Source organism: Maniola jurtina, chromosome 11, assembly GCF_905333055.1.
Source record: "Maniola jurtina chromosome 11, ilManJurt1.1, whole genome shotgun sequence".
Lineage (NCBI taxonomy): Eukaryota > Metazoa > Arthropoda > Insecta > Lepidoptera > Nymphalidae > Maniola > Maniola jurtina.
In genome coordinates this window covers 9,859,783-9,876,237 of record NC_060039.1, presented here as the reverse complement: position 1 = coordinate 9,876,237, position 16,455 = coordinate 9,859,783, and the positions used below count along the sequence as shown (strand labels likewise).

The 16,455-nt window shown below is 38.4% G+C and overlaps 2 protein-coding genes across 2 annotated transcripts; both read right to left on the bottom strand.

Annotated features, from left to right (window-relative positions):
- Nucleotides 1-1,823: 1,823 nt before the first annotated feature.
- LOC123869529 (synaptojanin-1) lies at nucleotides 1,824-6,321 on the bottom strand. Its single transcript, XM_045912503.1, has one exon. It carries the CDS (start codon nucleotides 6,027-6,029, stop codon nucleotides 2,661-2,663), a length of 3,369 nt encoding a protein of 1,122 aa, XP_045768459.1. The 5' UTR covers nucleotides 6,030-6,321; the 3' UTR covers nucleotides 1,824-2,660.
- A 1,574-nt stretch (nucleotides 6,322-7,895) lies between these two features.
- Nucleotides 7,896-16,061, bottom strand: LOC123869532 (polyphosphoinositide phosphatase). Its single transcript, XM_045912508.1, has 13 exons — nucleotides 15,748-16,061; nucleotides 15,323-15,533; nucleotides 14,403-14,823; nucleotides 13,890-14,093; nucleotides 13,215-13,331; nucleotides 12,664-13,008; nucleotides 12,017-12,215; nucleotides 11,375-11,508; nucleotides 10,540-10,767; nucleotides 9,811-10,000; nucleotides 9,372-9,523; nucleotides 8,714-8,908; nucleotides 7,896-8,181 (listed from the first exon to the last, which is right to left on the bottom strand). Exons 1-13 carry the CDS (start codon nucleotides 15,820-15,822, stop codon nucleotides 7,941-7,943), a joined length of 2,712 nt encoding a protein of 903 aa, XP_045768464.1. The 5' UTR covers nucleotides 15,823-16,061; the 3' UTR covers nucleotides 7,896-7,940.
- Between the last annotated feature and the right edge of the window lie 394 nt (nucleotides 16,062-16,455).

The following is a 16,455-nucleotide window of genomic DNA, read 5'->3' as shown; positions in this document are numbered from 1 at the left end:
ATCTAAATACGAATTTTTATATATTACCTAGTGTAAGTATTCCTGTTACTTATAGATGGCACTAAAATTAAAATCATACTACCACCCAGTATAATATTGTAGTCTTTGTACCTCTCTTAGGCCATAAGCTTAAAATGGGTTTCAACGGCCGATACAAGAAAAATAAATAAAAAAATAATTTTAAAGTAAAACATCTTTAATTGTTCTTCTGTATACCATTATACTGGCCATAACAATGATTATGTCCTGCTAACAAATATTAAATACAACATTAAGCATTAACACTACATGTTTTTGCTAAATAATTTTCTACCAATAGGTACATAATATAATATTCTCCCTATTTTTTATTATTTAATCGCCATTTGACACATACCTACCTGTGTGAATGAAATGCAAATCAGGTACAAATACTTTTAAAATAATCAAACAAATGCTTAACTATTTCTCAATTTAGGAGATAGGGAACTAGTGAATTTGAGATATTAGAAACGAAATGTTGGTATAATACCTTTGCTTTAATAATTTACAGTTGTTTCTTGTAGTTTAAAAAAAGCTACCTCAGGTCAGTACCCATTAAGTACCAACTTAAGGTCATAGCTCATTAGGACAACCCGGCACCAGACCTACACCGCCTCGCGTTTAGTATTCGTTATATGGACATACGCTAACTACATCAAATCCGTAGAGTAAGTGTGATTAGTTGCTGACAGACTAATCGAAAATTTGTGGACCACGCGATGTCACTTATTGACCGCGTAAGGTTTACTGGTGACAACCCGGCAACTACACGAACACCGCCTGTCGACAAGTGGGTGCCGAACGATGAGGTAGTGCTAGTCGGGTGCTGGGTAGCTCTAATGAGCTATGACCCTTAATGTAAAGCACATACTTATAAATAAATATCTACCCACATTACAAAAAAAAACTCACCCTATAATGTCGATTATCTTTTATAATACCTCAAAATAATGTTTGTGACTAACACTGCATATAAATATCCTACTAATATTATAGTTAAATGCGAAAGTGTGGACGTTTGTTACTCAATCACGCAAAAACGGCTGAACGGATTTGGATGAAATTTGGCATTCATGTAGCCTTTGACATGGAAAAGAAAATAGGCTACTTTTATCGCGGAAAATCATAAAGTTCCCACGGGATTTTTAAAAACCTACATCCGCGCGAACGAAGTCACAGGCTAGTCTTAAATAATTATTTGCTCTAGAACCAAAATTAGGTATTTAGGTGCCAAAGCTTTTTGCATAAGAAATTCCTATTTTTCGTTATTCATTTACATCTCGAGTATGTAAGTATTTATAGCTTATCCCCAGCATAGCATCACCTTTTCTACGTGATGGAGACTATGTTAAAAACCTTGATACAAGAGCAATAACATCATGTACAAAGTTTCACCTCAATCCGATGAACGATGCGCGAGCGCATAGGTCACGGACGTTACAAAAATTACTTTTAATAGTTATAGGTAGGTACCTACATATTTTGTTTACCACATATTTTTCTAAACAAATTATTTTAACAAATAAAAAATTATATAAGTAAAGTAACTATGTTACACATAAATTAATCTAAGGGTCGATCTTATCATGTGAATTACTTATAGGTAATTAAATTATTGAAAATGGTAATTCGCAAAGCCTCATTTTCATTGTTTTTGATTATTAACAAATTAAGTAGTGAATTGTGATACCTAGGTATATCTATAAAATTATTTATCAGCATTGATAAAGACTGATAGGTATAGATACACAATAATCTGACAGTCAATCTATAAGCATGACCAGAGTAAAGTTTTTATTATAATTATTAGTTAGGTACCTAATGTGTATCACAATCAATTCAGAAAATCATTTCTCCTGAGACTCATATTTTGTCCCTGTTTCATCATCCACTTTAACAATAATAAGATGAAATACTTCATTTTTAAATAATGCCACTATAACATTGCTTGCAAACTAATAAAATCACAATTAGAATGTTTCGTTTGTTCGATGTTTACGCACATAAGAATAAATAAACTAACTTGCTACATTAAACAAAGTGTACTTAGTACAAATTAGTCTAAACATTTAAAAAATCCATATAAAAGTAGGAACCCAAGATTATTAACATAACCGTTTTAAATTTTAAGAGGACTGAATAAGCATAAAATTAGGTAGGTAATACAAAGAATATATAAAATGAGATCATTAACAAATAATTACCAATCAGCACAGTAAATTCATTGAAAGTGTATTATATTTATCATTGATTTAAAATAAATCCCATATATTATTAGCTATTATACTCATATTTTTTAAACACTTCTTCATCCTAACAAGATAATACCGAAATTCATGATTTAACAGAGTAAATAGTTATAATCCATACCATGAAATATTGCAGATAATTTGTAACAATCAGATCACAGCCTATCTATGAAAATAAGATTTAAAGGTCTACTCTAAAGCATTTAAATAAATTCAGTTAATAATGATATTGCAAAAGCCACTTCTACATTAGTTAGCTATAATGATATTAGTGTCATACATCGCTACAGACTAAGTAATACGTTTTCTTGATTTATTAACAGTTTATATTATTTTAATATACTGATTCAAACTTTCAATAAGCAAATCCGAGTAAGTACTAGTGTTAATCTAAATAACTGGTCGAGGGCGTGCAGGTAGCGGAGGGGGTGCCCCTTGGCGCGCAGGCACGGGTGGCGGCGGGCCGGTTGGCGGCGGCGAAGGGCCAGTGGGCAGCGGTGGTCCGGTGGGCAGCGGCGGACCAACGGGCGGTGGTGAAGGGCCGGTGGGCGGCGGCGTGTTGCTCGCGGGCAGCGGAGGCGGCGCGCACGTCGGAGGTGGAGCACTGTCAGCAGGAGGTGATGCCACTGTTGGTGGAGTTATGTTTCCAGTTGTAGCATCTTGAGGGAGAGGTGAGGGTCTAGGAGGCGGTGGGCGTGCAGGACTGGGCGCCGGGGCTCGAGACGGCACGAGTGGGGTAGGTGAGGGCGCTGGGGGTCTGCTAGGTTGCTGCCTACGCGGTGTCGGTGGGGCGGATCTGAGAGGCCGCTCTGCTGGTATTTCGCCAAAGAGCGGAATCGTATTGTTCGTACATAAATTTATCTCCGATCTCACGATTTCAACCCACTCGGGAGATTTCAAAGACACAGATAATGGAATTCCTCCAGCCATAATTTTTCCTTTCTGTGCAGCCGCTAGTGCATGCTGCCCGTCTCTAAATGTTATACTCAAATTATGATCCTCTACGAAACGCACTAGTGTTACTTCGCCGATCGTTGCTAATTCTTGAAGAACAGCTGCCATTACGTTGTCATCAAAAATAGAATCTTCATAATCAATCTCATCTAACGGTCGTACGACGATGCTAGCGTCAGGTGGACCTAGATCTTTAACCACTTCATAAAACACTTCCATACACTTGGTGTAGCTTACTTGTAAGACTTCTATTTCTAAGATTGCAATCACTGGTCGATGATCACTCTGTTTTAGTTCAGCTCTACCGTAGTGCAACAATTTTCCTGCAGCAAGTTCAGAAGTATTCTCTGGGTCAATAGTATGTTTTCGACTTCTCCATAAAATACGGTCAGTCCACGCCGGTGCTCGGCATTTTTCACTAGTGTCGTAATCATCACTGAATAAGTCGTATTTATATGTCGGGAGAAAAGTTATTTCTCCTTCAAAACAATTTTTGAAAACTAAATCTTGCGATTTTTGTTTCAATAACTGATCGTTTTCTAAAAGCCTGTTAATACTATTCTGTGCTGCAAGTAGACGAGTTTCTTCCTTGTCCAGGTCAATACGATAATTAAAATCTCCACACCAAAAAACATAATCATGAGAATACAATGAGCGCCCCATGGGAAATGCTATTTTCCTTGTGATTTCTGTGTAATCAGCATTGCGCTCAGTAACTTGCGACTGCCCAGCAGCAAAATGAGCACACACAAAGCATATAGAAGTTCCATAGATAACCAAGCGAATAGCAACTGCTCCTTTATTGCCAGTAGTACCTCCAAGACCAGTTTTAACAGAATCAAGAGCTATATCTCTGATATGTGGGATTAAATCTTTCCTCGCAAATATAAAAAGACAAACTCCAACCAGCTGATGACACGATAAGAGTGTGTAAGAAGCATCTCTTGCTAATATTTTGTCCAATTCTTCACTCCAAGCTCTGGCATTATCAGAGCTAGCAGCCATAATATTACTGGCATTTAAATCAACTATTTCTTGAAATCCAATAGCAAAAATATCTGAAGGGTGATCTTTTAAATTTACAGTGTTGACCAAAGCTGAATTTGGGCAATCCAATAGCCAATCTGCAAGCGATACATCTTTATATGCAAGGCTTCTAAAATGCTTACCGCCATTGACGTTATAAGTTCCAATTGTAATGCGTATACTTGAGGGTTGTGTAAATTCATTGGCCCTTCTGCACATTTCTCTAAGGACTGCTGTTGATGTGTGCAATATATTAGATGGTAGCAAAATTCTTGTCCTGTCTGACAATTCTGAGTTAAGTGTTGAGCCCAACAGAAGAATATCAATTGCTTCTTGTTTGGAGTTATCGAGCAGGTTGTTTTGTATAGTGCGAGCAGCAGATCTTGCACCATCTATTAGTTTTGAACCACCCTGTATAGCTCCTGTACCAGCATAAATTTTTGATACCTCATTTCCATTATTAATCCACATCTGCTTAAAAACCTCTTCAAACCTGTTCACATTTTGTTTTTTATCAATACATTGCAACAGCATTAACTGTATAGCAAGCATTTCTAAGCCAATAAAGGTTTGTATTGCATTCGTTCTGTCTAAACAATCTAAGCAGTTAGTGCGAATAACACCTTTTTGAATGTTATAAATATCAGAACCTTTTGCACTAAAAATACTGATACTATCATAATGCTTTTCAATTATCTTCTTAAATTTTGATAAAGCTGTTTCTATTGAAGCTGCTCTAACCTCCTGATGATAGTCAAAAATAATTTGCACTATATCATTATGAGCAGACTCATTTAGATGTCTTTGGAAAGCATTACTGAGTGTAGCTTCCCCTTCACTACCTCCTATTAAGCTTGAACCGAGCAGGTTCACAACAACAATTGATCCATAGTTACGTTTCAACTGAGAGAAGTGCCTGTCACATGCACTTGTTGAAGCATCATAACCTCTCGACATCTTAACCTTATGAGAGCCAACTTGTATGCCGGGCTGTTCCCAAAACAAAGGCACAGATCCTCTGGTCTGGATGTAGGATGCCATGGAATCATCAATGTAAATAGCCTGTTCTGTTTCGACAAAGTTTGCCACATTACCATCATCGTTGCAGCCTCGTACATTAAATCTAGTCCCAGCTCGTTCACAGCTTAAACGGGACACTAGAACTGCTCTTGCTTGTCTATGACCGACATAGATAGTTCTTATTTCTACAGATCCACACATTGCTCTAGTTAGCCAGTCATCACAGTCAATGCCAAATCTTATAAGATGGATGAACAAAGTTCTATTCCAAAAGAACCTGTTATCCGGACAGGCTCCTTTACTTTTTCTCTGAGCACATAGGGTTAGATCAAATAAATTATCATTAGTTTTCCCAGAGTACCAAGAAAAGTAGAATGTGCCAGAATTAAGTAATTTCCTCACTTCAGAAACTTTATCTTCGCCTTGGGAATAATAAAATAAAGGTAAAAACTGAGTCTGAGTTATCTTAAACACTTCGTTATCGCCTACCTTGCCAACAGAGCAGCAGCCCGTGATGAGAACCAAGTACAGCAAGCAACTTTCACCAGAATTTAATTGCAGCACTCCTAAGCAACCGTACGCATCAGCCACTTTATGATATTGCTTACGCAAGGTGTCCGTTTCTTGTGGAGATAGAGATACCACCGCTTGAGATTCGAATAATAATGCAGAATCTTTATTCCTGTGTTGCAAAATTATACTGTACGGGTTTGGCGGAGAATTTTTCTCCAGAACTTTGAAGCCTTTAGACATAGCCATGGTGGCAGTCTCAGTCTAATTTCGGTCAAAATTCATCCGCCCCCTAAGTCGAAACTATAAATTAAAATTCTGAATCTGTTTTAATTCAATTTATAGCAAATCGTCACCAACTATCAGTCAATCTAAAAAATCTATTTTCTACAAAATTGACATCGGGAAATGTTATTGTCAGTGTCAACCATGTCAAGTCACAAATGTCAACTGTCATTAAAATTATTATGTTGCTATAATGATATATACGTTTTCCCCACGAAAAAAAATAAAAGTTTTGGGACAAAATAGACTAACGGTATAATAAAAGGTAAATTACTGACTCAGTTGAGTCAGTAATAGGATTTTACGGGGAAACCATCCATCAATGGTTTTTCCTTTGTCATTACTAATTGTAACTATATTTTGGAGTCCCATAACAAAAGCAACTATGCACCTACCTATAATAAAACAAATGGATTGAAGATTATGTTTGCTGGCAGGGATGGATTGGAGTTAAACCAAAATTGAAAACTGAAATACTGAATAACCTAAAGCACCTAACCTATGAATGAATGAATGAATGAATGATTAACAGAATGACTATAATATTATGAAGACAAGAGACTGTTGACAATCTGTAAGTTCAAATTTTTCAGCAAATTATAAATCTGCTTTAGAATGTACAGGTAAAGACTTCTCATATGATACGCCACTTGATAAAGTTATCTTACACTGAAAATTGAAATAACTACTAATTATTTTTCCATGAACGCATTTCAGTTTTTTCTCTGAGAAGTAATCACAAGTTCTCGTTTTCCCTGACTTGTGTTTATAACCCCTACCAAATTTCATGATTCTAGGTCAACGGGAAATACCCTATAGGTTTCTTGACAGGCAGACAAAGAAGTGATCCTATAAGGTTCCTTTTTTCTTTTGAGGTACAGAACCCTAAAAATGGAAGAACATCGCGGCACAAATCGTATCAAAGGGGAGCTACGATCCTCAAAATTGAGGGAGTTACTCAGGAAGTGAAGAGAATAATTTAATTACGTTATTACTTTTGCTTGTAAAAGAATCCAATATCCATTTACAAGAGGAAAACATACACGTATGGTAACACAATTTTGTAACAGAAAGTAATGCCTACATTATACGATGACAATATATAGATTATAGAGCCATGACAGTTCTTCATTATCTATGATTCGCTATGATTGGTGGGGCCCAGCGTTGCCTAAAGGATACGAAAATCGTACTTTTTTAAAGATTTTCAATCTTCAGTTTTATTTTCATATCTACTCAATTTTTTTTCAACTTTGAGCGACGCAACAGGGTCGCGTCTTTTTAAAGCTTTTCGTACGATAATAGTATCTCGATCGTAGAATTCGCCATGTAATATCTGGCAACGCTTCATTAGGTCATTGGCCATTAAAAATTCTCGGATTGTATTTTATTTGTAAACAAACACATTCTACAAAAGTGTGGATGTTTGGATATTTGTTACTCAATCACGCAAAAACTACAGGACGGATTTGGCTGAAATTTGGAATGGAGATAGATTATATCCTGGATTAACACATAGGCTACTTTTTATTCCCGGAAAATTAAAGAGTTCCCGCGGGATTTTGAAAAACGTAAATCCACGCGGACAAAGTCGTGGGCATTAGCTAGTAATATTATAAATGCGAAAGTCTGTCTGCTAAGTTTTCAAGGCCCAGCCGCTGAACCGATTTTAATGCAATTTAGTAGACATGGGATACATCCTGGGGAAGGACATAGGCTACTTTTTATCCCGGAAAATCAAAGAGTTCCAGCGGGATTTAAAAGAAACCGAAATCCACGCGGGCAAAGCCGCGGGCATCCTCTAGGCTCTAGTCAGTCATATATCGTACGTCGGGCTTGTAATTCTTTCGTATTTAATTTGTACATAAACAAATGTTACAGACTAAAATTAACATATTGATTGTAAAGCGCAACAGATTCCGGTGGTACAACAACGTGGCCCGTGGTGCGTTGCACGTACTGGTGGTATATCTCCCGGGCGGCCTTGCTGACGGTGGGCGGGATCACGTCCACGGAGCTGTCGATCGTGAACGCGCTGCTCACTGTCATCACTATGTGTATGTCGGGCTTGTAGCTCGGGTTGGATCGCCGCTCGAAGTTCACGTAGCGTCTGTACCTAACGGATCAAAACAAAGGTAAAAAACCGGCCAAGTGCGAGTCAGACTCGCGCACCGAGGGTTCCGTACTCGGGTATTTTTTCCGACATCTTGCACGATAAATCAAAAACTATTATGCATAAAAATAAATAAAAAATCGTTTTAGAATGTACAGGTAAAGCCCTTTCATATGATACCCCACTTGGTAAAACTATCTTACTTTGAAAATTGAAAATACTAATTATTTGGTCGAGAACACTTTTTTTTTGTGACGTAACCACAAATTCACGGTTTTCGGATTTTTTGGTTAACTTGTGCTTTAAGACCTACCTACCTGCCAAATTCTAGGTCAACGGGAAGTACCCTAGGTTTTCTTGACAGACACGACAGATGGACAGAAGCATAGACAGACAGACAATAAAGTGATCCTATAAGGGTTCCGTTTTTCCGTTTGAGGTACGAAACACTAAAATGAAACTCAAAAAAAAAAATACATAGCGGATTTTGCATGGAATTTAGATAAATTTTGCATTGGAGCTTCCAAATACTCACAACAACATATCCCGCTTGGAGGGCTCGTTCACTTTGATGCTATTGTAGCGTTTGATGGCGGGGAACAAGGGAGTCTCCTCGGTCTCCTCAGTCTCCAGCAGCCTGGCGACCATGGTGATGGGCGATATCACGTTCTGCCTCGTGCTGGGCGTGGAACTCGTTAGATCGTCATCCGACGTCGAATCGCTGTTCGAACTGAATGAATGAAACAAAATTAATTAACGGAAACCTAGAGAATGAAACAAGAAAAAACATGACCTTTTTAAAAACAAGATAGGCTTGCGCTTGATGATAATCATGCTCAATAAAAAGCAATGATGAACTCTAGGTTGGAACGCGCTTGTCTAGAAGATGTCTATTCACTCTTGAAGGTATTTATGTTAGTTACACAGTTTAATTACAGTACAATGGCGCGATCGATTCGTAAGTTAGTTTGCCTTTTCCAGCGCAGTATGAAAGAACAGTATCTATGCCCCGACACATTCCCACAACATTAAAGAACTCACTGGCTGAGCGTTCTTAAAGCTGGGTCCCTTCACGCCAGCCGTGCGCCCGCGCACTACGTAGGTGTTCAGACTGTCCAGGAGCCCGGGGGCCTGGTCCCGCACTGTGTGGTATGTCTGAGAATGAACTGACTACAAGAAATGCTACAACTCACTCGCTGGAGTTATTGGACGTAGTGCTGCAGCGGCCGCTGATGACAGGGTTCTTAGAGCTGGGCCCCTTCACGCCGGCCGTGCGCCCGCGCACTACGAACGGGCTCAGACTGTCCGGGAACCCGGGGGCTAGATCCCGCACAGTGTGATACATCTGACATTAGAGAAAATTGTTCTTGATAAAATGGAGCCCAAATGCATCTGAACGACATTTAAAACACCTTTGGCCTCAAGAACTCTGACCTTGACCTTCCTTGACCGACTTCCGCATCCACTGAGAATGCAAAAGTAAAGCAAAATTGACATATCTTCTTTCTTCTCTTGCCCCTCCTAATCGTTATGATATTTGGTGATACGACGACGGCGGTCTATTCTATCGCATTTTTGGTTCAACATGTTTACCCTATGTGCAGCTACATATCCTCCACATGCAAACTATACCTTAAATTCGAAGCACTCCATGAACACGGTGTACTCAAAGGGCCGGTTGTACTCGTGGTAGGGGTCAATCATCTCCAGGGCGCTGCTGTCGCCCTGCATGCCGATGATCTCACAGCAAAGTTTCCTCATCTCGTTGGTTGGCCGCGGGAGGAACTTCAACACTTCATCGTCCCACCATTTTGTGAGGGATCTATAAAATTTAGTCAGATTTATCATGATCAACCCATGCCGGCCCACTACTGAGCATGGGTCTCTTCTCAGAGTGAGAAGGGTTTAGGCCATAGTCTGCCACGTTGGCTCAGTGCGGATTGATAGACTTCACACACGTTTGAGAACATGGCGAACTCTTAGGCATGCAGGTTTCCTCACGATGTTTTCCTTCGCCGTTAAAGCAAGTGATATTTAATTGCTTAAAACACACACAACTGAAACGTTAGAGTTGCGTGCCTGGGATCGAACCCCCGACCTCCCAATTAGGACGTTCTAACCACTAGAAATTTCAATCGTCAAATTAATAAGCAAGAATTTAACAACGAAGATTTAATACCTCAATGATAAAGCATTGGCACACTGACACATTTCACAATCCGTAGCCAAACGTGAATAACCTAAAGGTGTTATTAGTTCCGCTATCGCATGCGAATGCGTCTATGTGCTAGAGGGTTAAGGATATGGAGTTAAATGTTAAAGTTTGTAAGCTAAGTTGCGCTTGCACCAACCCTGGCACACCTTTTATTAGGAATATAAACCATGGTCTCCGGATGGTGAAGGTAATAATCCGTGGGGTATTCCCAGATGGCCGGTCGACCGGGGTCCGGCACAAAGAGGCCCAGGAACAGGTTCATTGTATTCTGCTTCTCAGCGTCCGAAAACGTGTTAGAGTAGTAGCGACTCAAAGTCTGCATTATGTCATTGCCGTGGGACGACCACGGCGCAGTTTTACGGTATGTTTTTATCCTGAAACAATTGTTTTTATACATAAATACAGATACTTTTTCCACGCACATGCAAACTGTGGAATCAACTTCCTTCTGCTGTGTTTCCATTAGATTACAACATAGGGTTATTGAAGGGGCGGACCAAAAAATTCCTGAAAGGCCGGCAAAGCATTGGCGTATCCTCCGATACTGCAAATGTTCATAGCTGGCGGTAATCACTTAACATCAGGTGCAGGTTTGCTCGCTATTTATTAAAAAAAAAAATAGACAATGCCCGCGATTTTATTCATGTGGATTTAGTTTTTTTCCTTCACGTGGGAACTCTTTGAATTTCCGGGATAAAAAGCAGACAATGTTCGTCTCCGGGATGCCTCTGTACCAAAGTCCAAATACCCATCAAAATTGACTAGACGGATATAATTTTAGCATGGATTTAAGACAGACCCAGCAAACGATAAGCAAAGTACCTTTGCTTAAAATATTAGACTGCTGTGACATACAATCGGAAGGCTGAACTGACCGAAACTTTAGGGATCCCTAAAAAAGGAACCCTAAAACTTACTATGAGCAACCCTAAAAAGGATCAGAGTATTTTTGGTCTGTTGTGTCGATTAGATTTGTCTCACCTGTGAACTAGCTGAGATCCACCGTATTGCAACGCGAGGGTATCTCCATGGTCTTCGTATAAACCTTCCAGAAGTCTTACGCAATCTGAGTCAAACTCAATCACTGGCTCTTCGATTAAACCTAAGGCAAACAGCTGGAAAATAAAAACATATCTACTGATTCAAAATATGGTTTTCAAATAGATCAGAACTTACAACACCATTTTGAATATGGCAAACGTTGTTTGTTGTAAAGGTTTGATTGCATTAACCAAAGTCGTATTCTAAAAAACTCTTCCAAAGTCTGCTAGTTACAGACTGGTTTTTTACTAAACCATATTAGAGCTATTTTACAATCGGCAGTACTACATCAAGAAGGTCGTCCAGACAACTAACTCCTTTTCTCCCGAGTCTGATAGCGTCTTTAGTTCGTAACACCGCCTTGCCAGATTCTTCGAAAGCGGAAAGCCGCTTATGTTGCAGAAGAATTCAGGGAGTATTGCTGGGAGTGGGAAGTCAAAATGTGCGCACAGGTATGTATTTATACTTTTGATTTGTCAGTGAACGCTTGCGCCTCTAGTGTATAACCAAGGACATATTTGTTCTTTGAAGGAGGAATGTGTCATCTCCCCATAACCCTTCCAGCTTAGGAACGTTACAAACCTGATGCGCTAAAACACACTTGCCGATGGCGAATTGCGCTGTATTGGTTCTGTCGAGGCAGTCCACACAGTTGACGCGCACGAGGCCGGTCTGCAGGCGCCCACTCTGGTGCCCTTCCACACCCATTGGTTCCCCGTAACCCTTACCGCTTAGAAATATTCCCGTGCGACGGACGACTGTCCGGGCTATAGCTGTTAGTCTGTAATAAGTGCTTATCTAAGTTTAAAGAACAAAAACCAGCGATATCTATAATACAACATAATATGATTCGTGATCGAATGTAAACCTTATCAATAAAAGTTACCTAGGTTTTAGAGAAGCAATGCTACCTTTTTATATTGTAGATAATGGGTGCATACCACGATTCATTTGGTGTTTTTGACTGCCCGTTATCTACAATTTAAAAGGTCGTTAAACCACGAAATAAGCTTAAAATCATTAGCAATGCTACCTTATTCCACTAGGAACATTTAAATTAATTAACATTACTACAATTTAGACCTGTCTATACTTGGTACCTAATATACTTATAAGAAATCGGATACATAGCGATCTGTGGTATGTGTTAATGACGATTCGCATGGAACACAGTCTTGATGTCATTTTAGTTTACAGATTTGTGTAGGTACACCATTGAATCAACTTACTTATCAAGAACTTTGGCATCAGCGCCTTTATTCATCCTCGCCATATCCAAATGGAAATACTGGATAGCGTTTTCGGGCGGCAGAAATTGATTGAGGTATTTTACCGCGTTACTTATCACTTCTGTCAAAAGTGATTCGTGTTTCTTCTTCTCCCTTTTCTTCACTAAATTTAATATCATAATCGGAGCTCCGTATCTTCTCATGAGGTTGTTAAAGTGTTTGGCGGGTATTTCGGCGAACGGGTCGCTACGGTCTATCATGATGGCTGGTTTCGGCACCATTTTCGATATATCCTGTGACCAAAAGCTAGGTATCGATCCACGCATTTGAACAAATGAACTGAATCTAAAACAACCAGAAGGTAATGTCAATGGACCACCTTATAAGCACTGAATTAAATATACCTACCCTTTTTTTGGAATCAGCTAATTACATAAGAATTTAGGGACATCAAGTCCCACATAGCAATTTACTTCTTTTAATGGAAATTCTTCTTAACAAACAAAAAAATAAAATACGAATGAAATATAGAAAAAAATGATTCGCCATACCTGCCGGCAGAAAAAGAAGATATCATTGCGTCGTGAACGATTTGTTCAGTTTCCACTTCATTTGCGACATCGCCGTGCATGTTGGCTCCTCTCTTCAAGAATCTAGTGCCAGCGTACCTATAACACAACACAACCCATACTAACATCACAGAGTAAGGATCCTACAGTTTCTATGAAGCCGTCTAGAGAGAGCAATCGTGCAGTAAAACCAGATATGCGAGACGAAGGAGCGACCCGAACTGGCCTATGTACTTACGGGCCTAAGTTGAAGGGATGTCTTCATTATTTACCACGAGATCAAAGGCATCGGGCTCTTGGCATCTTTATCTCATCTCATCAGCATCTTTATACTATGCTATTATAAATGTGGTTTAGATGAAATTTGATGCAGAGATTGCTTGCATTTTGGATATACATAGGCTACTTTTTATCTCACTAGCTTCCTAACCCGTTCGATCTCGTAAGAGAGAAAGATCTCTTTACGCGTGTATATTCAACTTTAGACTGCAACAGTATGAACTGAATTATACTTTATTGCATCGTAACAAGAGTCGTTATTTATTTAAACGTGTTTGCAGATTGATCTTTCAGTGTCTAGGTACTATTGTGAATTTGGATTGAGTAAATTTGTAGTTTACATAGTAATTTTTAGTATAAGTTTACATAGTTACTCACCTATTGCTTCTTCGAGCTATGAGGGTCAAATATATGGGCCTTCCAAAGATATTCAAATTGCTCTGCTCTATGAACCCATGTATGATGTAAAGGATCCAGTCTGGATGCAGCTGTGAGTGGACCACAGATAATAAATGACTGTTCCATACAAATCTCCATTCTGGCACACTTCGCACTCCAAATTCTAGTTTTGGGCCTTGTTCTCTAGAATTTAAATTAAATACTATTTAAAATTTTCCATATAGTATTAATTCAAAGCTAAGAGCACATTGCACAAACTGAACTATATTTCCCTTAGATAATCCATATCCATACTAATATTATAAATGTCAGTGTGTCTGTCAGTCTGTTACCTTTTCACAGCCCATCTGTTCAACACAGATAGCTTGCAACCCAAAGTTGGACATAGGCTACTTTTATCCCAAAAAATCAAAGAGTTCCCATCAAAGTTGTTTTGAGAAAAAAACTGAGACATAGGAAATGGTGATCAAAGCTTAAATAAAAAGTATATACCCAGTTTTGTTATGCCTTTCTTGCAACTGTATTTTCCATGTCTCAAATATATCCTCATCGTCTTGTGTGCGTTTACAAACACAATCTTCTTTATCTGACCTCAAACTCGAATGGTACACAGCGGCTGTAACTGGCTTAGGAAACAATGCTGGCGCCAACTTCCTTGGTGGCGCCATATTCATTTGTAAAGTATGAGTGATGTCATAACTGTAGCTATAATAAAAGTTGGTTGACAGATCAATGGCAAGGAACATTTTCACGTATCTCTGTTCGTCTGGATGCAGGGGTTTACTAGTGTCATTGGGAATGTAGATCATCGCTGTATCTTCTATTTTGTAAATGGAGTGTGACCCGATCACAGCAATCTTACGCCTCTTTGTCACTAGTATAATGTAGTAACCTTCTAAAAATCTTATGAACCCTGTTGAAGAATAAAATGGTTTTAATAAAAAATATCAAGTAGCTAAAATTCTAATTAGCAACCCATCTATTTAAGTGATTTTGATAGTTACAGAGATAGTTTGCATTGGACGGATATAATCTTTTTCTTCTTCAAAAAAATTTGAGGTTCTAAATTCGACTGTATGTTTTTTTGCCACAGAAAATCAGGGAGTTTTCACTGGATTTTTAAAAAGCTAAATCCATGTGGATGAAGTTGTAGGCAACATTTAGTAGTAAACATTTTTGTTTAGAATGATTGCATACAGAATTGATTCCATACATTTAGTTTATTTATTTATCGTAACATACATTATACCACCCACCATTTAGAATAATTTAGATAGGTAATTAGATAGATAAGGTAGGAAATCTAAAGTTAGATCATTAATGCTTAGTGATGTAACTTTAGATTTCAGATTTTAATTACAGCTTTAATTATAGCGCTGTTATCAAGAATTATATGTATCAAGGTTACCAACCAACAATTCCAAAGGCAGACACAAGCTTATTAAAACCAGGCGATCGGCCGCTTCTGTTGCCAAATCCAATCATGTTCAATAGCTGATGTATTTCCTGCTTATTGTACTCCACTTTGTCATCAACTAGTATCAGTTCTTTGGAATCTGTTCTATCTATTTTAAGCACACGAAACCTTGTCTGTGTGTTATTTGATCCTATTAGATAGAATCTCTGGAATATAAATTATTTTGTAATTTGTGATGCTTGGTATCTGCTGTATAGAATGTATGACCTAAACCTGTAGTTGAGTAAAGCTTATGCGTTATATACGTAGCAAGGAGTAAGGTAACAGGTATCCTATCAAAAATACTACTAAATTACTATTATTCTCTGATTTATTCTTTTTCTTATTTCCGTCACCAATAAAAGTTAATACAATACTTACTGCTTTGGTTTCATATAGAGCAATTCGTTGAATTGAACTAATAATTGGGTGAAATAAAAGATTTTGTTTCGACATTTTTGAATATTTTTAAAGGCTTTACTCTTACTTAGTTTATGCGATTACAACTTTTATATTTCAAATTTTTGGTAGTGAACGTTCACCATATCACAAATGTTTTGGATTACACTACATATTCTTAAATCTTAGGTAGGTAACTAAGCAAAACTGTAATTTTTAATTTGTTTTGTTCAGACTTCGGAAGTTCATCAGAATCGCCAAAAACAAAACAAATATAAATAATACGCCCGATGGCCCGTTAGCTCGAGCTTGACAAATGAATGACAATGACAATCAAAATGTCACTCATTACTGTCATCTGTATTTTTGAACTAGCATTACGGCTCTGGATTCTCACTTTTTTGAAACTATGCCACTTTGTCATTGTTTAAACATCACAGACAAAATTGTTATAACACAAACACCCAAAATTCCAACTTCTAGTTAGTCTTATTGCACGTCAGGGCTGGTCAGGAATCAGGAACTCAGGACCTTAGAATAAGGGTTCAAAGAGTTTATGCCATTTGGCTTAATGCCATACTGCAACTGGCCAACTCGACTGCAAGGGACTGTCCCACCTTCCTCCTCCCTTTGGGAACATTATGGACTTTCAGGCATTCAGCTTTCATCATGCTATTTTCTAGTGCTACT